This window comes from Sphaerodactylus townsendi, linkage group LG01 (assembly GCF_021028975.2).
Source record: "Sphaerodactylus townsendi isolate TG3544 linkage group LG01, MPM_Stown_v2.3, whole genome shotgun sequence".
Lineage (NCBI taxonomy): Eukaryota > Metazoa > Chordata > Lepidosauria > Squamata > Sphaerodactylidae > Sphaerodactylus > Sphaerodactylus townsendi.
Genome location: NC_059425.1, coordinates 16,006,375 through 16,028,262, shown reverse-complemented (window position 1 = coordinate 16,028,262; position 21,888 = coordinate 16,006,375). Strand labels below are relative to the sequence as shown.

Genomic DNA, 21,888 nt, shown 5'->3' with positions numbered 1-21,888 from the left:
GTTTCTGAATATTCAGTGATCTTCTGGATCCAGTCTTGCTCGGTTGGCACTTTTTCCTCTCTCCATTTCTGGGCGTATGCATGCAGCAATTCACGTATACATGAAAAGCAGTCTATATTGATTTGGGATATCATCTCCTATTAATCCCAGTAGAAAAATATTAAGGCTTTTTCTTCATTGTTATTTTCAGAATTTAGCCCCTGTACGTAACCACCACACCGCCCAGGGTTCTTCTGATGATGCTTTGTTCTGCCCAAGGTTCAAAAGTTGCCTGAGTCTTAAAAAAGGGTTTGTTGACATCTTGGAAGGGTCAACGTTGGGATACCTCTAGCCCAGTGGTGGCGAACCTATGACACGGGTGCCAGAGGTGGCACTCAGAGCCCTTTCTGTGGGCACGCGCAAACAGAGCCCCCCCCCCCCCCCCCGACACACCTAGGCTGGCCTGGGCTGCTGGGCTCGATGCTTAGCATTAAACCTAAGACCTAGTTTTGGGGAAGCAGTGTAGGTAACCCTATTGGCTAGCTGTTGAGCTGCTGGGTTTTCACGCAATGAGCTAAAAATTGAGTTTACAGGAGTAAAGCTCAGTTGACAGCAATGGGGCTTGCTTCTGATAAAACCCTCCTAGGGTGCGTTCACCCATTGGAAGAAGTTGTATGGATTGCTTAAAAGCAAAGCCATCAGGCTGCCACTGGTATACTCCTGAGTAACGCACGCCTTTCAGAGCCAACCCGTTTTCTAAACAAAAACCTCAGTATTCAGGTTAGAATTGCCATTATTGGCCACTTTACTATAAATAGAAGTGGGTTTTGGGTTGCAATTTGGGCACTCGGTCTCGAAAAGGTTCGCCATCGCTGCTCTAGCCTCTAATTTTATGCCATCCCCTAGCTCAGAAGATGGTGGTGATCAGTAAGTGGCTTTTTAAAAGGCCCGGACCACAAGTTCTGAGAAAGATCTACCAGCAGATCTTCTTCAGAAAAAAAACTTCCATGTATACAGGCAGGTACCTGATGGGGACAAATTGCTGGCGGGATTTTGACGGTCCTACTGTAATTAATGGGTGTTCAGCTACGGCGAGGCGTGGGTTGGGCTCAGTTAGGCCCCTTCCGCACGTGCAGAATAATGCACTTTCAATCCACTTTCAGTGCACTTTGCAGCTGGATTTTACTGTGCGGAATAGCAAAATCCACTTGCAAACAGTTGTGAAAGTGGATTGAATGCAGAGGTGGAATCCAGCAGGCTCTCACAGGTTCCTGAGAGTAGGTTACTAATTATTTGTGTGTGCCGAGAGGGGGTTACTAATTGATGATTTTGCCACGTGATTTTTGCCTTAGTTACGCCCCTCCTCTCAGCAGAATTTGAAGCAGCCTAGCAGGAGGTGCACCGGCGTGCGTGGCAGCCCTGCGCCCTCACGATGCATTCGTGAACCCATGGGACCGGCACAGCAGCTGTGTCCTTGCCACAGCCCTGCCCAGGAATGCCCCGCCCCCCGAATGCCCGGCCACGCCCCCGTCGTGCCCCACCCAGCCCCATTAGCGCTACGCCACAGTTTTGAATCCCACCACCATGGGAACCTGTTACTAAAAATTTTGGATCCCACCACTGATTGAATGTGCATTAATTCTGCATGTGCGGAAGGGGCTTAGATAGTACTGATAAGAGGCCGTTCTTGTGCACTTTGAGAGAGGTAAATGGGGATTTTTCATGCTTGTGGAGCCACATAACTGGGACTTAGGAAATCATTTGAGGCCCTTTACGTTGTTTGTGCAGTAAACTTGGACTGGCTGCGCCTTGTCTTAAATCATAAAACTCTTAAATAGGTTCATTTGGCGGACAGGAAGCTTCAGATGGGATGGGATGGTTTTTACAAGTGTAGGCAAGCATATAAATGTCATATTCCTGCTTTCTTCCCTCTCGAAACCTCACCTCCCTGAGACTCCACCCCCAAAACCTCCAGGTATCCCCCAGCCCAGAGGTAGCAGCCCTAACCATCATGAAATTCTGTGCTTTCTCACAACTCTGGGCCTTTCCACACAAATCTCCTAAGATATTTGTAAAATGTTTGTAAAACATTTGCAACCCCCCCTTTTTTTTGTCCATGCTCACCCCTTTCGAAATTATTCCTGGGTGCCATTACATGATTTCCTCTCTTTTTGGGGGCGGGGGCAGTTTGTCGTAGAATTGATGCTTCGATTCTTCGTAGCCTTGTGCTGCAATTCCCTGCGCCTTGTATACTCGATGCGTCAAAGATTACTCCCCAGAATTAAAAGAAATTAAAGAAATGATGTGATAAACAGGTGAGGGGGAACGGAGAATCAGCTTATAAAATGCGCCGAAGAGGAAGTGTGGCGACGGCAGAGAGGCTCGTAAAAAGTTTTGAAGACATATGCACAGCAAGTGAAAATGTTTCCGCTCAAGAATCATTTTAAAAGGGGATTAATTTAAAATGTTTTGAGGCTGGAAATAAAACGTTTCGGGGTAAAAACAATGCGGAACTCCATGGAGGAAACGTTTTATTTCCTGCCTCTTTCATTTTGAAACCCAACTGAACATTGAAACATTCTCCCCACTTCCTACCATTTGAAAGTGGTACGGTCATTTCTGCCATTTCAGGACTCTACCACTCTTTCTGCTGCTGATAATATTCTGCAAGGACGTATCTACCAACATTTCACAGTTGGCAAAAGGAGCCTACTTACGAACGTCCCCCTATTTTCGTCTCAAGGACCACTAAATATGCCACCTCCCCTTCCTTCCCTCATTTGTGACTTCTTGTCAAAGGCTCTTCTCCGAGGCAATTTGTTCATCCCGTGCATCCCAGTATATGTTTTCTCTGAAGTCTCCTCCTCTCAAGTAGTCTGTCGCCCAAGAGGACGTTTGTTCATTTACGAATTATTTTGCAATATGCTATCAGTTGTTCAAAATATATCTTGGCCTCTGCAGGAGGTGAAGAGTCAGACCGTGCGCTGCGTGCCGGTTTAATGCTTGCGCACAAGCGTTTTCATGGGTCGCTATCAGAGAGACAAGATGCCTGCACTGAGAGATGTAATTTCTAGAGACCCCGGGGAGGGAATGGAACTATGAAGAATGATAACTCCAACATCAAGGAAGCTCAGGGTTCCTGTTCCGCTTTTTATCTTGGGATTACGCCCAAGAAGCTGTGCTTAGCTAGTTACATACACCAACTCCCAGGCCATAATCTTAGATGGGCTTTCACAAGGACAAGATGTAACTCACTTCCCTCATCCCTTCTTCAAGGGCAATTTGACAACATTCCGAAATCCCAACAACTGTGTTCATTTTGCTCAATCCATGAAGATTCGATTGAGCATATTTGGCTTATATGCCCGAAATTTAATGGTGTTAGACCCAAATTTTCTTCATTGTTTTCAAATTTATGTTCTGTGCCTCCCTTGGAGTTTTTTCTTAACAACAGTGAGATTGTAGTAACTGAACTGATTGCAAACTTTCTGTTATGTGTGCTTGGAAAACTTTGATTTCCTTTTTGTCTTTGGTTCCACCTGTACTAAATTTGTTGACTTTGTTAATGCCTAATAAAGGTGATCTGATAATTCCAACATTTTTAAACAATAACAAGAAGAATTGGATTTATATCCCCCCTTCTCTCCTGTAAGGAGACTTAAAGGGGCTTACAAATTCCTTTCCTTGCCCCCCTCACAACAAACACCTTGTGAGGTAGGTGGGGCTGAGAGAGCTCCAAAGGACTGTGACTAGGCCAAGATCACCCAGCTGGCATGTGTTGGAGTGCACAAGCTAATCTAGTTCACCAGATAAGCCTCCACAGCTCAAGTGGCAGAGCAGGGAATCAAACTCAATTCTCCAGATTAGAGTGCACCTGCTCTTAGCCACTACACCATGCTAGCTCTCCAAGACATCCCCAAAAGGCAAAACAAGGGGGCTGTGGTTTTCAAAGACCAGAAAATAAGATCTGTTCTTGGTCAGTGGGGACAGCGGAAGCATATAGAAACATCTAGTGAAATTTCCCTGCTTTATTTTCTCTTACAAGTACCAAAAAAGTGTGGGTATCTCCTTCCCACATACAGGGCTTGCCATAAACCTTTGAACCCCTTTTAACACAAATGAGGTGGTTCTATTCTCCAGTCAGAGTTACTTGCCTTGTGGCAATTCACCCATAGATGTTTTTAGATCACTGGAACTTTAAAAAATCCCAGCTACTCATTATTCCACTGCTGACCTCTAAAGATGGGAGTGGTTAGCAGTAAATTTTTATGGATAGTCACGTTGCCTTAGTTACACCTTTACAGCAGAGAAGCCCATCCCGGTGAAATAACTTTCAGCTCCCGTTGCCATCTTTCTAATCAAAATGTTGCTGAATATGCACAGAGGGTTTGGGGTGTATTTCTTAAACTTCGTCATAACTTTACATAGCACAAGATCAAGACAAAATCTGAGACGCAAGATTGGCCGATGAGCTGGGCTTGAGTCCAGTAGCACCTTAAACTCCAACAAGGTTTTTGAAGCATAAGCTTTCGAGAGTCGAAGCTCCCGTTGTGAATACAAGGATCTAGCACTAAAGTAATAATTGAGGATTCCGGAATCTAGGTGGGTGAGTCTGGCAGGCAAATCCCATAATGCACATAGAATATATTTAACCAGCAAGAAACGGGAAGAGACATCGAGTAATATTGTCAGGGATCTTGAACATGAAGCTCATGATCTTTGGGTGGCTTCACAACGTTTGAAGCTGACTTATCCAGATAATCTATGAACAGGAACCAAAGTCTAGCATATATATTCAGAAAAAGTTTCTCTCTTTCGTTCTTGTTCATGGAAATCTTTCTGTTCGCTGTTATTGTGTGTGTGTCTGGCGGGGGGGGGGGGGAAACGGGACACGGAGAGGACCTGATATTTCTCCCATACTAAACCAACCACGTGCTAATGAGGCCCCTTCCACACATGCAGAATAATGCACTTTGAAGAAGAAGAAGAAGAAGAAGAAGAGTTTGGATTTATATCCCCCCTTTCTCTCCTGTAGGAGACTCAAAGGGGCTTACAATCTCCTTTCCCTTTCCCTCTCACAACAAACACCCTGTGAGGTGGGTGGGGCTGAGAGAGCTCCGAGAAGCTGTGACTAGCCAAAGGTCACCCAGCTGGCGTGTGTGGGAGTGCACAGGCTAATCTGAATTCCCCAGATAAGCCTCCACAGCTCAGGCGGCAGAGCTGGGAATCAAACCCGGTTCCTCCAGATTAGATACATGAGCTCTTAACCTCCTACGCCACTTTCAATCTACTTTCAATGCAATTTGCAGCTGTGCGGAACTGCAAAATCCACTTGCAAACAATTGTGAAAGTGGATTGAAAGTGCATTATTCTGCAAGTGCGGAAGGGGCTTGAGCAAACCACTGTTAGCAAAACCATTTTGACTCACTCGTAGCAATGTCTGGTGAAGCTGGGTCTGGTCTTCCTCGCTAGATTTAGCAGTGACCTGCCCAGTTGGAGCCTTCCCCAATGAAATGAGGTTTGTGTATGTGTCAACGTTTAGGTAGGTGCTGGTTCCTGGTAATGTTAATGGGGCTGCTGGACTGAAGTGGCCGGCCATCTCTGCTTTGAGTTCACCCCCTCCCCTTATGCCCTTTAAATCTATTTATTTATTTTTATTGATCTGTGTACTACTTTCCCGCCCATCACTGATGTAAATACCTTGCCGCACTTGGTGTATTTTTAAGCAGAACTCTAAATAAAAACAAGTGTTCTTCAAATGAAAGCTGTCTATATTGTAGCATAAAAATCTAATTTTTAACAAATCTGAAGTGTGGCGTTAGGGTTGCCGAACAGGGCCCCGCTATTACAACTGATCTCAAGGAAGCAGAGACCAGTTGGTACAAATGGCAGCTTTGGTCGGCGGACTCTGTGGCATTATTCCCTGCTAAGGTCTCCCCTCTCCCCAAATTCTACTTCTCCAGCGTGAGAACCGCCGTGGTGTCGTGGTTGAGACCAGGTGGATTCTCATCTGGAGAAACGGGTTTGATTCCCCACTCCTCCACCTGAGTGGCAGAGGCTTATCTGGTGAACCAGATGTGTTTCCGCACTCCTACATTCCTGCTGGGTGACCTTGGGCTGGTCGCAGCTCTCTCTGAACTCTCTCGGCCCCACCTGCCTCACAGGGTGTCTGTTGTGGGGAGAGGGAGGGAAAGGAGTTTGTAAGCCCCCTTGAGTCTCCTCGCAGGAGAGAAAGGTGGGCTATAAATCCCCATTCTTCTAATTCTTTTCCCAGACTCCATGCACAAATTTGCCACAAATTTATCAAGGCCCTTCATGATAGTCCTCCAGCACTCCCTCCAGTCATTTCATTAATAGATGCCTTTTCTCTGACTGATGAGATTGGATCTATGGGGAGGGTGGGGGGAGTGTCAGTAGCTTTCCCCAGGCTCAGAGGAATGACGGCTGAGACCACACTTTGTAGTCTAGGACCCCACTGAACCTTTCGCTCAGCTACTGTGGCGAACCGTTGGGGCCGCCCTTCCCTCCTCCGTCTTCCTTTTTCTGGGTCACCGGCTTTGAAGAGAGGCGTCTCTGCCCGGCTGTCTGGACCACCCTTTTGAACCCTTCCTTGTTCGCAGCTGCTTGCGGGAAGCCGTGTCGTCTTGACGGAGCCCCGGGGCTTTGCCAAGATCTGCCGTGCTTTCTCGCGCCAAGACGGTGCGGGCGAAACACGGCCTCGGTCTTTTCCCACCGCCCGTCCTCCTTCCATCCGAGAAAGTCCCAGGAATATTTGTTCATTTGGCTTGGCAAAGAGCCCAAATCTTGCACACAACAGGAATTTGCCAGCAGAATGTGATGTTTTGTGGAACGGGGATTGAGAATTCAGATTAGGGGTGAAAGACGGCCTGTTGCCCGCCGTTTTGTACTGGGATACTGGCGTGCCCCTTGGGTCTGGCATCGTGTGCCAGTAAGAGAGCAGAAAGAGAAACGCCAAGTCAAAGCGCTGCTTGGCTTTAAGTTGACAGTTTTAAATCAAAATAATGGTAGGGGCGTGTTGTGCTTGTGAATCAGTTTGAATTTACCACCATGAGCTGTGCTTTCAACTGTTGAAAGATTTCTGTCTACTTTATCTGGCAGTCAGCCCTGCTGAGGACAGTGTCGTATAGCGGTTAGAGTTTCAGAATAAGTCTGGAGAGGCCCGGGTTCGAATCCCTACTCTGCTAAATGAAGGCTGGGAGTCTGCCACTTTCGGTGCCCATTAGTTCACATAACTCTGTCTCAGAAAAAGATGTTAGTAAGATCAGTTGAGGTGCAGGGGTCAAGAAAATGGTATGCTTCCGTATTAGAATATAATCCCAAACTCATATGAGAATTATCATTCATTTTTACGTGCTGCCTTTGTCAAAACCATTATTTTGGGTATTGGGGAGAAGAAGGGAAGAAGTATGTACGCCACTTTGAGACAATACACTTTGGCCCCTTCCGCACGCGCAAAATAATGCGTTTTCAAACCACTTTCACAACTGTTTGCAAGTGGATTTTGCCATTCCGCACAGCTTCAAAGAGCATTGAAAGCAGTTTGAAAGTGCATTATTCTGCATGTGCGGAATGAGCCTTTGAGACTCCTTATGGGAAAAAAAGGCGGGGTATAAATCCAAACTCTTCTTCTTCTTCTGGATACACCTGAGATTGAACCTGGGACTTTCTGCGATGCTCTGCCATCGAGGTACGGCCTCTTCCCTATTGCTATATGTAATTTATACACCCCCAGAAGTCACACTAATCCACCATTTTCTCGTTCCATGGATTTTAATGGCTCTTGGTCCAACTCAATTGAAGTCTTATTTATTGGGGGAGGGGGTGGGCATGAAATTTCAGAAGGGAAAGTCTGGAATATCCCAGTTTGCCAACACCTAGTTTAGGTCAGGGGAAACAAAGTGAGATCATGCATTATACCGCAGGCATTATACCGCATGATGCTGGCAAGGGATGATGGGAACTGTAGTCCATAACATCTGGAGGGTGACCAAAGGCCAAAGATTTTTATGCCGATTTCCAGTTTGTGGGGAGGGGTGCTTCTAACACTCGCAGTGTGGAAGGGACAGTGGTGTAGCACTAACAGGACAGGGGGCACAATTACCTGGGTGCGCTCTAGTGGGGGGCGTGGCGGGGGTGTGGCAGGGACATGGGGCGCTCGTGCCCCGGGTGCAGTTCCCCCTCGCTCTGCCCCTGGGAAGGGATAATTGTAGTTCATTCAAAGTCAAGCATTAAATTGCAGGGGCTGTTTGAGAAAATTTTTCCTGGTTGGGGGTAGCGTGATACATAATTTTGGATGATACAGGACGACCTCCTTGCACTGAAGATATGCAGAGACAGGATCTGCCCAGTATTTGGGTGGGAGGTTAAACCAGAATCTCATGTGTGCCATTTTGGTCTCCTTCCTTCGCCAAGAGAGCTGAATATCAGTGTAACAATAGCTACAGAAAAATTAACTAGCATCCCCGGGCAGAGACTGAACTCGAGCCAGACAACCTAGTGTTTTTGCAAGATTTTTGAGGCCCGTCCAAGAGACCGAGGCAACGAACAATTTCCAGCTCTCCTCCTTTTGATGAGCTAAGCCTTGTTTGAGTTTCAAGGAGGAGAGACCATAACCCTGAACGTGGGAGGCCTTGTCCTCTTTAAGATTGCCCAAATGGAAACAGGGAGGGTCTCATACGTTTGTTATAATACACCCTGTTTGCAAACTGAACGTCCTAGTCAGAGCCAGTGCGATGGTTAAAGTGTCAGACTAGGGCCCCTTCCGCATGTGGAGAATAATGCACTTTTAATCCACTTTCAATGCACTTTGCAGCTGGATTTTGCGACGGAGAATAGCAAACAGTTGTGAAAGTGGATTGAAAGTGCATTATTCTGCATGTGCCCCCTAAGGATTTGAGAGACCTGAATTCAGATCCCCGCTCTGCCACAGAAACTCACTGGATGACCCAGGGCCAATCGCTTACTCTTAGTCTAACCTGCCTCATAGGGTTGTTGTGCGATTAAAATGGCGGCGAGGAGACTGATAGAAGCTGTTTGGGGTCCCCATTGGGAAGAAAGGCAGGGTATAATTAAAATAAGTCTGAGGCCCCCCCACCCCCTCCTTCCACTGGGGAAGTTTCACTTTGGCTTCCTGTATATTCACATAAATGCAGTTATTGACTTGTTTTAATCCAGTGCTGGATTTCACAATGGATCTTGTTATTATTAACTGAGACGCTCATGTCGCTGAAAGGCTTTGCTCTTCTTCCTGTGTCCGTGGCCCTGCTCAGAGCTGACAGTGCTGGCCTACATGAACGCAAGGCCTAACTCAGTTTGCGCCAAGTGCTTGAGCGCTCGAGGTGAGATTCCTGCTTTCCCATGCAGAAATGTATTTTATTTTATTATATTTCTGTCCTGCCCGCCCCCTGCTATAGAAATGGAGGGAAGAGAGTTCATACCTGGGAAATGTCGCTGGCTAGCTGATCTCACTAGCAGTTTTAATAAGCCAAAAGACACAAAACAAGGGGCAGAATTGTTTAGCAGGGCTAGAAAATAGGGACTGTCACATAAATAGGAATTTTTGAACCACAGGGATCCATGCAAGACTGTAATTATAGTCATTGACGAGAGCCAGCGTGGTGCAGTGGTTAAGAGCAGGTGGATTCTAATCTGGAGAACCAGGTTTGATTCCCCACTCCTCCACCTGAGTGGCAGAGGCTTATCTGGTGAACTAGATGTGTTTCTACACTCCTACATTCCTGTGGGGTGACCTTGGGCTAGTCACAGTTCTTCAGAACTCTCTCAGCCCCGCCTGCCACAAGGTGTCTGTTGTGGGGAGGGGAAGGGAAAGGAACTTGTAAGCCACCTTGAGTCTCCTTAAAGGAGAGAGAGGTGGGTTATAAATCCAAACTCTTCTTCTTCTTAGGCAGTGTTTAGTTGAGCTAGGACCGGGAAGAGCTGGGTTCAAATCGTGACACTGCTTGTCGTGACACTTTCTCGGTGACTTTGCCCCAGTAGTTCTGTCCCTGCCTCCCATGGCTATCCTGAAGATCAAATGGAGAAAGGAGAAACTTGGTGGGCTGCCCTACTGTGGGTCAGTTGGAAAAATGTTCCCGCGAACTTCCGTTGGCTGCATTTCCCGCCCCTTGAGGGAGAGCATCTATCATTTCATATCCCCCGCCGGCTTTCCCACTTATCTGTGGAATGGTATTTTTATTTATTTGAAATATTTTAATGCCACCTTCCTACCTGATCAGGGTTCCTCCAAAGGGGGCAAACGTAAAAACCTCTGAACAATTAACAACAACATTTAAAATGATAAAATATCGCAGTAAAAACACATACGCTGGGCCACTGTGCATGCTTTTGTTTGTTAGCGGCCTAGGTGGCCCTCCCGAGGGCAAGAAAGGTGGGGTATAAATATTGCAAAATCAATAAAATAAATCTCTCCCATGCACGCTTCGTTTTCTTTCCCCAGAGACTTCCTTTGCCCCTGTCCCCCCCCCCCCCCCCCGCTCCTCCACGGCAGCCTGGTCTGGCCATGGGTAGAGGGGGCAGCTTTTGAATACCTTTGAAAGGGGTGGTTGCTAAGCGATGGGAGGCTGCCTGTTGCTATGGTCACTTGACGGGGTTTTGTTTGGGGGGAGGCCCTCCTCTTGTGAATGAAGGGGGTTGGTGATGGGGCAGGCTAGCCTGGGGCTTAGACGGGGAAGAAGGGCCAGTCGCTCCCCCCCCCTCCAATTAAACCGTCAACTGGATTTAATCGACTGTGGCTCAGGCCTCTTTGTGCTAGGAGCGAGGGACCCGTTCTCCGGGTGGGATGGATCCGGGAGTTCCAGTCGTAGGCCTTTCTTCCCCATCAGATGCTTGGAAGCGCAGGGTTTCCCGAATTCCTGGACCGGTTTCCTCAAGAAGAGAGCCCCCCCTCCACCCACCCACCCCCCCCCCGAGTCTGAGTTACTGTCTTCATTCAACACTGTATCAATTCCAGATTGAGAAGGAGTGGAAACCTCAAATGTTTCCATTCTGCATGTTGGAAGACCCAACAGCCGCCGACATGCCTTTCTGGGTTAATAAGGCGTTCGCGGCACGTTTCGGTTGTTCCCGTGAGGTCCTCCGCGGGTGTTTGGTTAGCCAGCCTCGAACTAAATCTCCCTCTAAATGCCCCTGCAGATAATGAGCCAAACGTCTGGGGAATTAATTTAATATCTGTAGTTTATCCCCCGTGCCTCTTGGGTCTTTTCCTGCAGGCGGTGGATGAAAGTCCCTCTTTTGCTCTTTGCTGGTCTTCATCCGGTTAGGGTAGGGGTGCCAACTCCAGATGGGAAAATTCCTTGAGATTGGGGGGAGGGCTGTGCCTTAGGGGAGCTGAATTTGGAGAAGGACAAGACCTCACCAGGTTATAATGCCATACAGTCCACCGCCTGAAGCATCCAACTATCTCCAGGAAATTGATCTATTTTCTGAGGATCCGTTGTAAAACTGGGAGATCTGCAGTTGGAATCATAGAATCATAGAGTTGGAAGAGACCACAAGGGCCATCAAGTCCATGCAGGAACACACAATCAAAGCACTCCTGAGAGATGGCCATCCAGCCTTTGCGCCGAGGCAGAGAATTCCACTGTCGAACAGCCCTGACAGTCAGGAAGTTCTTCCTAATGTTTAGGTGGAATCTCTTTTCTTGCACCTTGAACCCATTACTCCATGTTCTAGTTTCTGAACCTCTAGGTGGCTCCTAAAGATTGAAAACCCTAAATCAGGGTGACATCAGCATCCGTTTGGCTGCCCCTAAAGCTCCTGTTAGCTGAGCCTCCCCCAATTAAAATAGGTTGCACATTTCATTTTTACCCCCCCCCCCCCCCCCCGCAAGAAAGAAGATGGTAAGAATTCCCTGCTCCTCTACGTTGTGTTTCCACTGGAGTTACCAATGAAGAATGCTTTTTGTTGGAGGAAACCATTCTGGGATATAGCAGTCTGGGTGTGGGATTGGAGGTTAGCGTTGCTGTGTCCTAGATCTCCCAGAATTACAAACTGCAGAGAACAGATCCCCTGGAGAAAATGGTTCCTTCGGAGGGTGGATCCTGAGCCTTATACTCCGCTGAGGTCTCTCCCCTCCCCCAAACCCTTCCCCCTCTGGCTCCAGCCCCACATCGCCAGGAATTTCCCAAACCCAGAGTTTAAATCTCCTGCCTGTCATGACATTCACTGGCTATCTTTGGGCTTCTTTCACCCTAACCTACCTGCATGCCAGCTCTGAATTGGGAAATACCTGGTCATTTTCAGGGTGGAGCCTAAGGAGGCTGGGTTTGGGGAGGAGCATCATTCCATAGAGTCCCCTTTCCAGAGCGGCCGTTTTCTCCAGGTGAATTTATCTCTGTCCCCTGGAGAGCAGATATAATCCCATAAGGGATTTGGAAATGTTCAGTCTGGGAAAGAGGAGGTTGAGGAGGGTCTTGATGGTTCTCTTGAAATATTTGAAAGACTGGGCCTTAGAAGAAGGCAGGGAGCTGTTCCTTTTGGGCGCAGAGGACAGGACTCTCAAGAGTGGGTTTAAATTACGGGCAGAAAGGTTCGAACTGGACATTAGGGAGAAAGTTTACAGTAAGAATAGTTGAGCAGTGGAATCAGCTGCCTAGGGAGGTGGTGAGCTCTCTCGCTCTGGCAGCCTTCAAGCAGCAGTTGGGCAAACACTTGTCAAGAATGTTCTAGGGTGGCTGAACCCACATTGAGCAGGGGGTTGGACTAGATGGTCTCTATGGTCCCCTCCAACTCTACAAGCCGAAGAAGAAGGAGGAGGAGTTTGGATTTATACCCCACCTTTCTCTCCTGTAAGCAAACTCAAGGTGGCTTACAAGCTCCTTTCCCTTCCTCTCCCCATAACAGACATCTGACGAGGCACGTGGGACTGAGAGAGTTCTGTGCCTAGCCCAGGGGTAGGGAACCTGCGGTTCTCCAGATGTTCAGGAACTACAATTCCCATCAGCCTCTATCAGCATGGCCAATTGGCCATGCTGGTAGGGGCTGATGGGAATTGTAGTTCCTGAACATCTGGAGAGCCGCAGGTTCCCTACCCCTGGCCTAGCCCAAGGTCCCCCAGCAGGAATGTAGGAGTGCGGAAACACATCTGGTTCACCAGATAAGCCTCTGCCACTCAGGTGGAGGAGTGGGGAATCAAACCCGGTTCTCCAGATTAGAATCCACCTCCTCTTAACCACTGCACCACTTCTCTGTGGTCTGTGAGATCTCCAACCACAGTCTAGAGGCTGCCAACCCTACTAGCTTCTGACCCCATGGGAAAGGAGGCGCAAACCAGCCCTGCCGGACCAGGGCAAGTATGGAAGGAGGGGGAACGGTAATATTTGCTAGGATCAGCTTTTATGATCTCTACTAACCACCTGGATGTTTGGCTAGTGATGCTTGCAGGAGGTAGCCTTTCCAAGTGGGTTTTCCACCACCACCACCCCACCCCACCCCGGCACCCATCGTGCAGGAATGTTCCATATGTCTGTAGCAGGGGTCAGACTGGCTGACCTCTGGGGACACCCGGGCGATGAGTCTGCAGTGTGTGTGTGTTGTGTTGTCAGAGCTGGTTCTGAGCCAGTGGCCTGCAAGGCTGCTGAGCTGATTACAAGCCTGATAATAGCCCCAGGCAGGATTAGACCGGTTATGCTTGCGGCTTCCTAAGTTCCTTATCCTCCTCCTTCCTCTATAGTAAAAAAAACACACAATCGGGGTCCATGCCAAGAACTCAACCAGGGAGACGCAGGGCACGTGTGTACGCACATTAGGCTACCCATGTCCAGGAGGAGACTAGAAATCTCCCAGAATTCCAACTGATCTCCAGATGACAGAGATCATTTCCCCTGGAAAAAATGGCTGTTTTGGAAGGTGGGCTGTCTAGCATTCTGTCCTGCTGAGGCCCTTCCCCTCCCTGGGCTCCGTTGCCAAATCTCCAGGCATTTCCCCTCCTGGAGTTGGCAACTGTACACCCTGCCCATCTCTGTCCCAGCAGCTATGGGCATTTGTGAAGATAGGGCAACTGAGAAGCTTCAGACCTTCTACAGATCTCCTTAATAAGGGGTTTGTAAGCCCCTTTGAGTCTCCTTAGAGAAAGGTGGGGGTTGTGAATGAAAAGGGAGGGTTTGCTCTTTTTCCTATAAGGTACTCTCAAACAGCTGAGTTTTTAAAACAATTATTAAAAGGAAAGAAAATGAAAGAAAATACGAACAGGTTTCTCTCTCAGCTCGAAACAGTTCCAAGTGTATCCAAAAGCAATGCAGTTGAAAGCATGAATTGAGTTTTAGAACATAGCAAGTCTCTCTGAAGTCTGAACGAAAGAATGAACGTCAGGGTTTTGATGGCATCTCTTCCTGTAGTCCTCAAAGAGGGAGCTGATTCCGATCACTCTTGCTGATTAATCTGTCAAGGTTTAGAATGTGGTCTTGTGAAAGCTGATTTCCGTTTGTGTAAACACAAACACAGTTTACAACTTTAATGAGGGCCCAAAGGTTGCATTGTTTATGACCTCAGACCAAGCGGGTGCCATACAGGATAAATGATTGCTAAGTAAACTCAAGGAATACATACACCTTCTTCACAGGGGTATAACTCCAAACTCCTCCTCCCCCTCCTCCTCCTCCTTCTCTTCCGCCGCCTCCTCTTCTTCGTCGTCCTTTTCCTTCTCCCTCTGTTCAGAGCTGGGAATCCTCGACCCCAAATGATGTAAGGAGGTAGGGTTGCCAACCCTGCAGGTGAGCCTTGGAGAGTACCCAGAATTACAAGATCAGTTCTTCTATAGAAAATGGCTGCTTTGGAGTGTGAACTGTATGGCATTGTATCGTGCTGAGGTCCTGCACCTCCCAGAGAACCCCACCATGGGCTTTCCCCACTACAGAAGGGAGCTAAGGTCGACTCGGTTCCCTTCAGTGGAGGGCGATTCCAGGCTGTCCCCACAGCAACTGAGTTGGCCCCCTGGAACCGAGCTAAGTGGGCGGGATCATCTTGGTGCCTGTTTCGTTCCTCGATCGTGATTGGTGCTTGTGTAACGGTGGGAAACGGGAGCGTTCCTTTTTTTTTTTACAGTTTTTACAGTTTACAGCTACATGTGCTTTCTGCCTGCCACGACTCTCCCGTTCTGCGCATGCCACAAAAGCGTCTCGTGATTGGTTGAACGGATGAGGTGTCGTTTCGATGCTTTCCCGCTAAACGAGAAGCTTGAAGCGGTATGCGCACCTTTGTTCCGGCAGAAAAGGTGTAGTAGTTCACTTAACCGCTGCGACAAGGATGTCGTGCAGTTCTAGAAGGGGAACTGAGACAAAACAATGTTGAGCTCAGTGGCAGTGGGGATTCACTGAGGCGAACCTAGGTAGAAACCAGTTCAACTCTGTCAGTGGGGAAAGCCCCCATGTCAGGCTGTACCAACAAATCTCCAGGGATTGCCCAGCCCGAAGCCAGCAACTTTGTGAAAGAGCCCGGAGCTCTTTGGAGAAATGGGGATGGTCCCATTTTGGCTTGGATTTACCCTCGCCCCCAAACGTTGAATCGATTTGTATTTCCAAGAAAGCTTTCAAGAAGGTTCAGTGTGCCACCATTTTTAAAGATCCTGAAAGCAAGCACGGGGGGGGGGGGGATACCTATTGTATCTCATAGCGGCAGATTTCTTCAAAGAACTCTCATGGAAAATATTTGGTGGAATAAATCATGCCGCAAATTAGAAAAAAAGCCACAGAAATGTAATGAGCATAACAGTAAAATCTTCCAGTGTTGGAGTCTCCTCCCATTCCCTGACCTTGCCGTGTACTGTTTTCGTAGAGAAAATTTCACTGCCTGGCTCAGAACTCCGGTCAGGACTCTTGTCCAAAGAGGCAATTTTGGAGTATACAAAGACGAGCACCCGTGTGGGCCTGGATGCAAAAATAAGATTCCTGGAAAATCTTGGCTTTCTTTAAAAGACACACACAGAAAGAACCACCCGCTTACTAGCTTCGGATAAATTCTTGCTGAAACCTCAGAAGCCAGAAAAGATGTCAAACCAGGGGTGGTTTTTTGGGTGCTTGGATGCCAACTCTGGATTGAGAAAATCCTGCATTTTGGGGGGTGGAGAGTTGGGAAGGTGGGTTTGGAAAAGAGAGGAACCTCTGCGGGGTATAGTGCCAGAGAGTCCTTCCTCCAAAGCAGCCATTTTCTCCAGGAGAACCAGTTTCTATAGTCTGGAGATCGGCTTTCATTCCAGGAGGCCTCCTGTTTCCAGTTGGAGGTTAGAAGTCTTGTTTGGTGTTGAGTTGAATGATGTTGTAATCCCCCCCCAACCACCACACACACACACACACACACACACACACACACACACACACACACACACACACACACACACACACACACACACACACACACACACACACACACACACACACACACACACACACACACACACACACACACACACACACACACACACACACACACACACACACACACCATGGCGTTGTGGTTATGAGCAGAGGACTCTCATCTGGAGGACCAGGTTTGATTCTCCTCTCCTCCACGTGAATGGCAAACTCTCATCTGGAGAACTAGGTTGGTTTCTCCTCTCCTCCACGTGAATGGCAAACTCTCATCTGGAGAACTAGGTTTGTTTCTCCTCTCCTCCACGTGAATGGCAAACTCTCATCTGGAGAACTAGGTTTGATTCTCCTCCACGTGAATGGCAAACTCTCATCCGGAGAACTAGGTTTGTTCCTCCTCTCCTCCACGTGAATGGCAAACTCTCATCCGGAGAACTAGGTCTGTTTCCCCACTCCTGCACATGAAGCCTGCTGAGTGTCCTTGGGCCTGTCTCAGTTCTCCCTGAACTCTCTCAGCCCCACCTACGTGTCAAGATGTCTGTTCTGGCGAGAGGAAGGGGAAGGTGATTGTAAACCCCTTCGAGACTCATTAAGGGTAGAGAAAAGTAGGGTATAAAAACCAACTCTCCTTCTCCTGTTTCTACCACACAACCTATGGCCAGGTTTTTGGCTTGCTGTGATGTCACACTTCCAAACGGGTGGAAAGCAGCAGAAACAGTCCTAGAAGTCCTAGAACAGTCCCCCAATTGAGTCCTAGAACAGTCCCCCAATTGAGAGAGAGTAAAGAAGTAGGCTCACTGCAGAGTGCCTTCTGGGGAAGGTTGCCAGGTCTCCATGGGAATGGGGCAGAAATATATAAAAAATAATTTAGACTTATATCCCACCTTTCTCTCCTGTAAGGAGACTCAAGGGGGCTTACAAGCTCCTTTCCCCCTCTCTCCCCACAGCAGACACCTTGTGAGGCAGGTGGGGCTGAGAGAGTTCCGAGAGAACCGCGACTAGCCCAGGACCACCCAGCAGGAATGTAGGAGTGCGGAAACACATCTGGTGCACCAGATAAGCCTCCGCCACTCAGATGGAGGAGTGGGGAATCAAACCCGGTTCTCCAGATTAGAATCCACCGGCTCTTAACCAGATCCAGGTTGGGACATTTCTGGAGATTTAAGAGTGGAGCCTGGGGAGGACAGGGGCTTCCGTGCAGTACGGTGCCAGAGGGCCCAATCCCCAAAACATCCGTTTACTTTAGGGACGTTGATTTCTGTAATCTGGAAATGAGCTGAAATTCTGGGGGATCCCCAGGGCTCATTTGGAAGCCGGCAGCCGTCCAACTGGGCCTGCTTTTGCCTGAGCAGATTTCTATGGCGTGGGTGGCCTTGCACCTGTGGTGCCCTACTAGGGTTGCCAACATCCAGAGCTCCCCTGGACTTACTACTGATCTCCAGTTCACAGAGATCATTTTCACTTGGGGAAAATGGCTTCTTTGGAAGACGGACTCTATAGTAGTATGCCCCAATGAGCTCCCACCCTTCCCAGTTTCCACCTTCAAGAATTCTCCATTAAAGAATTGGCTGCTCCGCGCCCTTAGCGGTCACCTGGATACACCTGACAGATGGGCCAGGCCCTCCCCCCCCCCCAAATAATGTTTCACAAGTTCACAAGCGAAATCATCGCAGCTTATGGAAATCAGCCGATGAGAAATTAACAGTGTTTAGAAAACTCTCTAACTGGCATAATTTCTCTTAATTTTATCTCGTCACGGGATCCTGCTTTCCTGCCACAGTGTTAATGATGATAATGAATAACCTTGCTTGTTTCTTGAGGGGGGGTGGGGGATGTCTCTTTTTTATTCCTCATTTGGGTGGACTGTCTGTGAATATTGGAACTCGAATGGCTGGAGATTGGAGGAGGGGTATGGTCATCCGGAAACGTGATGCCACTCTAGGGCTTCAGTTTCTCCTAGACTCTGGTTTACCAGAGAGTCCTCATTCCAACCAGGCTGTTTCCTGTGTACTGATCTATGTAGTCTGGAGATCGGTTGTAATTCTGGATGTGCGCCACACCCCACAAAGAGCCCTGTAATCTTATACGTGTGCATTCTTTCTCCTTGTAATTGAGCCCACACCTATTTGGCTTTAAAAACGGTTCTCTCTCCTGTCCGCCCTACGAGGTAGAGCCAAAGGGATTTACGTTTCCCGTCTCTTGACTGGGACGTGGGAGAGAATCGGCGCCAAAGCTGAAAGTATCGCCAGCCCCTTCACGGTTTCCTGTTTGGAACAAAGCCAGCCCAAAGAAAGGGATGAGGGGGTCTCCTGCCCCATCTCTGCCTTGCAAACCCAGCCCTGCCTTGTTGTGAAGCCTTTCCGTTTGTCTCCTGCCTCCCTCCCTCCTGCCCATAGAAAAGGACGCTGTGTAACACTTAATGTCTGTTTAATTGACCCCTAACCCAGCACCGTGGTCAGGGCCTGCCTCTCGCTCTTTTCCCCCGATGGTTCCCAGCCCCAGAAGCCCAGGCCTCACAAAAGCAAGGCCTGTTCCTTCCCGAGAGGGAGAAAGAGCCACCGGCAGGGTGGTCTTCCTCGCATTCATTGGCGGAGAAGGAAGTAGGCCGCAAGCCTGAGAGAGGCCATTTGAAAGATGGAGCCCAGCCCCTCAGGCTTGTGGCCTACTTCCTTCTCCGTCTTCATTTTGGCAGTTGTGGAGAGTGGGGAAAGAATCCTGTCGTGCTTGGAAGACCCTGCTTCTTAACCATAAGAAATCCCGGCATTCCCAGTTAGCTCCGAGAGGGCCTGAGGTTTTGTAGGGCAGTGGTGGTCCAAAGTCGGAAAAGCTAGAAAATGGACATCTCTCTCTTTTTTCCCCAAAAATGAAAATGGATTATCTCTAGAAGATGTCGGCCTCCCTCTTCTCTGCCCATCGTTCTGTGGGGTAGCAAGGGGAAAAGGGCTTCATTTTGGCAAATGCCCCAAACTGACATCACCTCATCAAAGTAGAGTTCTAGGATTTGCCCCAAACTCTGTGGTTTAACGATAGAGTTTTGGCGAATCCTAGAGCGCCGTGCTGGCACAGTGATGTTCCTCCTCTGTATTACACCCTCCCCCCCTCTCCCTCCTTTACTGATTGCCACACAATGATTGGCAACTCTACTTCTGTGCCACAATCTGTACTGGTCACTTATAAAATTTGGGATCCATGCGGTTCGTCAGGAAGTCCACTGACTTCTGCTTCTTTGTTGTCACTTGAGCACAGTTTTTGAAGTTTTCCTGGCTCAGCGCCCCCCCCCCCCCCCCCCCCCCAATTCTGTAGTTAGTTTGGCACAGCTCTGAACCGGTTCCAGTCTTTAGGCAGAAAATTGAAAATCCAGCTCTTGTTGTGGTGCTTCTTTGCATTTGGGATGGAATTAGTAAATGGGTCTCCTTTGTTTTAACTGTCAGCCTTAATATAGAGACGCATGCATTAAATCAGAATAATGCTAAATTATGTAAATTGCAGTGGCTTTCTCAACCTTTAAAGTAATAGATCATAGTTCTGCTAGAATCCCTTCTGGCTTGTGTATGTCTGTAAAGGGCCATCAAGTCACAGCTCACTTATGGCAATCCTGTAGGGCACAGGTGTCAAACTCGCGGCCCTCCAGATGTTATGGACTACAGTTCCCATCATCCCCTGCCAGCATCATGATGCTGGCAGGGGATGATGGGAACTGTAGTCCATAACATCTGGAGGGCCGCGAGTTTGACACCTATGCTGTATGGTTTTCAAGATAGGAGAAGTGGTTCGCCATTGCTTTCTTCTGCATAACAACCCCGGGCATTCCTTGGGGGTCTCCCATCCGATTACTAACCACGGCTTATCCTGCTTAGCTTCTGAGATCTGACAAGATCAGGCTAACCTGGGCTGTCCAGGTCAGGGCTCTGTCTGGCTTACATGGTTTTAAAAGGGGGCCAAACAGCTTTGTTGAGGGGGGAAACCCAATACTTATTAGCCATGTTGAGCAAACGAAACCTCCATATTAAAGAACAATATTCTTTTCAGTACCACTTGCTGGGGACCAGTGCACGGGTAGGAATCTGCAAGTGGAGAGGCCAGAGCATGCAAGAAGCTTATCGACTAGGTGGATCTTTCAGGCTGATCCAACAGAGCTCTTCTGCTAATCCAAACCTCCATGTTCAGGGGCAGTCTACCTCTGAACTACCAGATACAGTGAGGAGAAAAGCTGCTGATTTTATGTATTGTTTTGTGACATTCAAAGAAATGTCCAACTGGCCTCTGAGCAAAATAGCACCATTCCCTACAAAGAATGTTTTGTTCTGTACTTGCGCCGCCCAGTTTCCGGTCCTTAAAAAGGAATAATCCAGAATGTGTGTCTTTAAAACGCTGGTAGATAGTTTTACAAGCTCATGATTCATTCAGTTTACAGTGAGTAACTTCTCTCCTTTTCTTGTTTGAATCCTTATTCAGGACTAGTAACTTGAGGTTTTTTTTAAATCTTTCATAGTTATGATTTCCCATTTGGTCCTCCTGGCTCAAGGAAAACGAACAAAAGTTTGGTTTGCATTGTGGTGCAGGAGTCTCTGATTGCAGTTTCTCATTTGCCACACAGGTCGGGTGCGAATCTACCAGGGCGCCTCTCTGCGCATCGACCAACTGCGTGCCGAGGACCAAGGCTGGTATGAATGCCGGGTGCTCTTTCTGGACCGGCCCAGCAGCGACGATGAATTCCAGAACGGCACCTGGATCCACCTCACTGTCAGTTGTAAGTCTTGAATATTTCAGAGTATTCATTTACTTATTAGCAGTAAAGCCCATTTTAAAATGAAATAAAATGGACTCTAGATGCAGGGGGTGGGGGGGGGGAGGAGAGGAGAGGAAAGGAGAGGCAGAATAGGACTGTTTCCAGTGGTGGGATCCAAAAATTTTAATAACAGGTTCTGATGGTGGTGGGACTCAAACAGTGGCGTAGCGCCAATGGGGCTGGGCGGGGCACGACGGGGGCATGGCCGGGCATTCTGGGGGAGGGGCATTCCTGGGCGGGGCTGTTCCCTTTTACTTGGCTATTACTGTAGCCATTTTTGTTAAGGGCAAAAGCTGCAGAAAAGAGACAAGTTAGGGATTGTCTGCCAATTCCCATCTCGCTCTGAAATGAAGGTAGGTGTGTGGGGGTGGGCACCGTGGGGTGGGGGATAGGGGTAGGGTGGGGTGCCATGGGGGAGGGGCCGCAGGGGGCCCTGGGGGGTGATTTCGCATTTCCCACTTGACGAGATTTGTTGTACCCAGGGACAGAGATTACCCCCTTGTCCCTAGTGGAGTTAATCATTAACAACCGGTTCTCCGAACTGAGAAAATTTTAATAACCGGTTCTACCGAATAGGTGCAAATAGGCTGCATCCCACCTCTGACCGTTTCCCTTACCTTGTTTCCCAAATCATGCACAGCTATGGAAGTAGGGAAGGGACCCCAATCCTGCATTTGAGGCTCAGCTAGCTCAGGCCCTCGTGGAGGACCAGGGTGTTTTTCCCATCTTCCTTGTTTCTCAAGTGCTATGAAAACAGGAAAGGGGGGGTCATATCCT

The 21,888-nt window shown here is 48.4% G+C and overlaps 1 protein-coding gene across 3 annotated transcripts in view; it reads left to right on the top strand.

The window, feature by feature from the left end:
* IGSF9 (immunoglobulin superfamily member 9) overlaps positions 1-21,888 on the top strand; it is a 104,166-nt gene that overhangs the window by 37,728 nt on the left and 44,550 nt on the right. For all 3 annotated transcript variants that reach the window (XM_048511822.1, XM_048511811.1, XM_048511802.1), the window contains one exon: positions 20,920-21,072. In XM_048511822.1, coding sequence (XP_048367779.1) covers positions 20,920-21,072 — 153 coding nt within the window. The remainder of the gene's footprint in view (positions 1-20,919; positions 21,073-21,888) is intronic.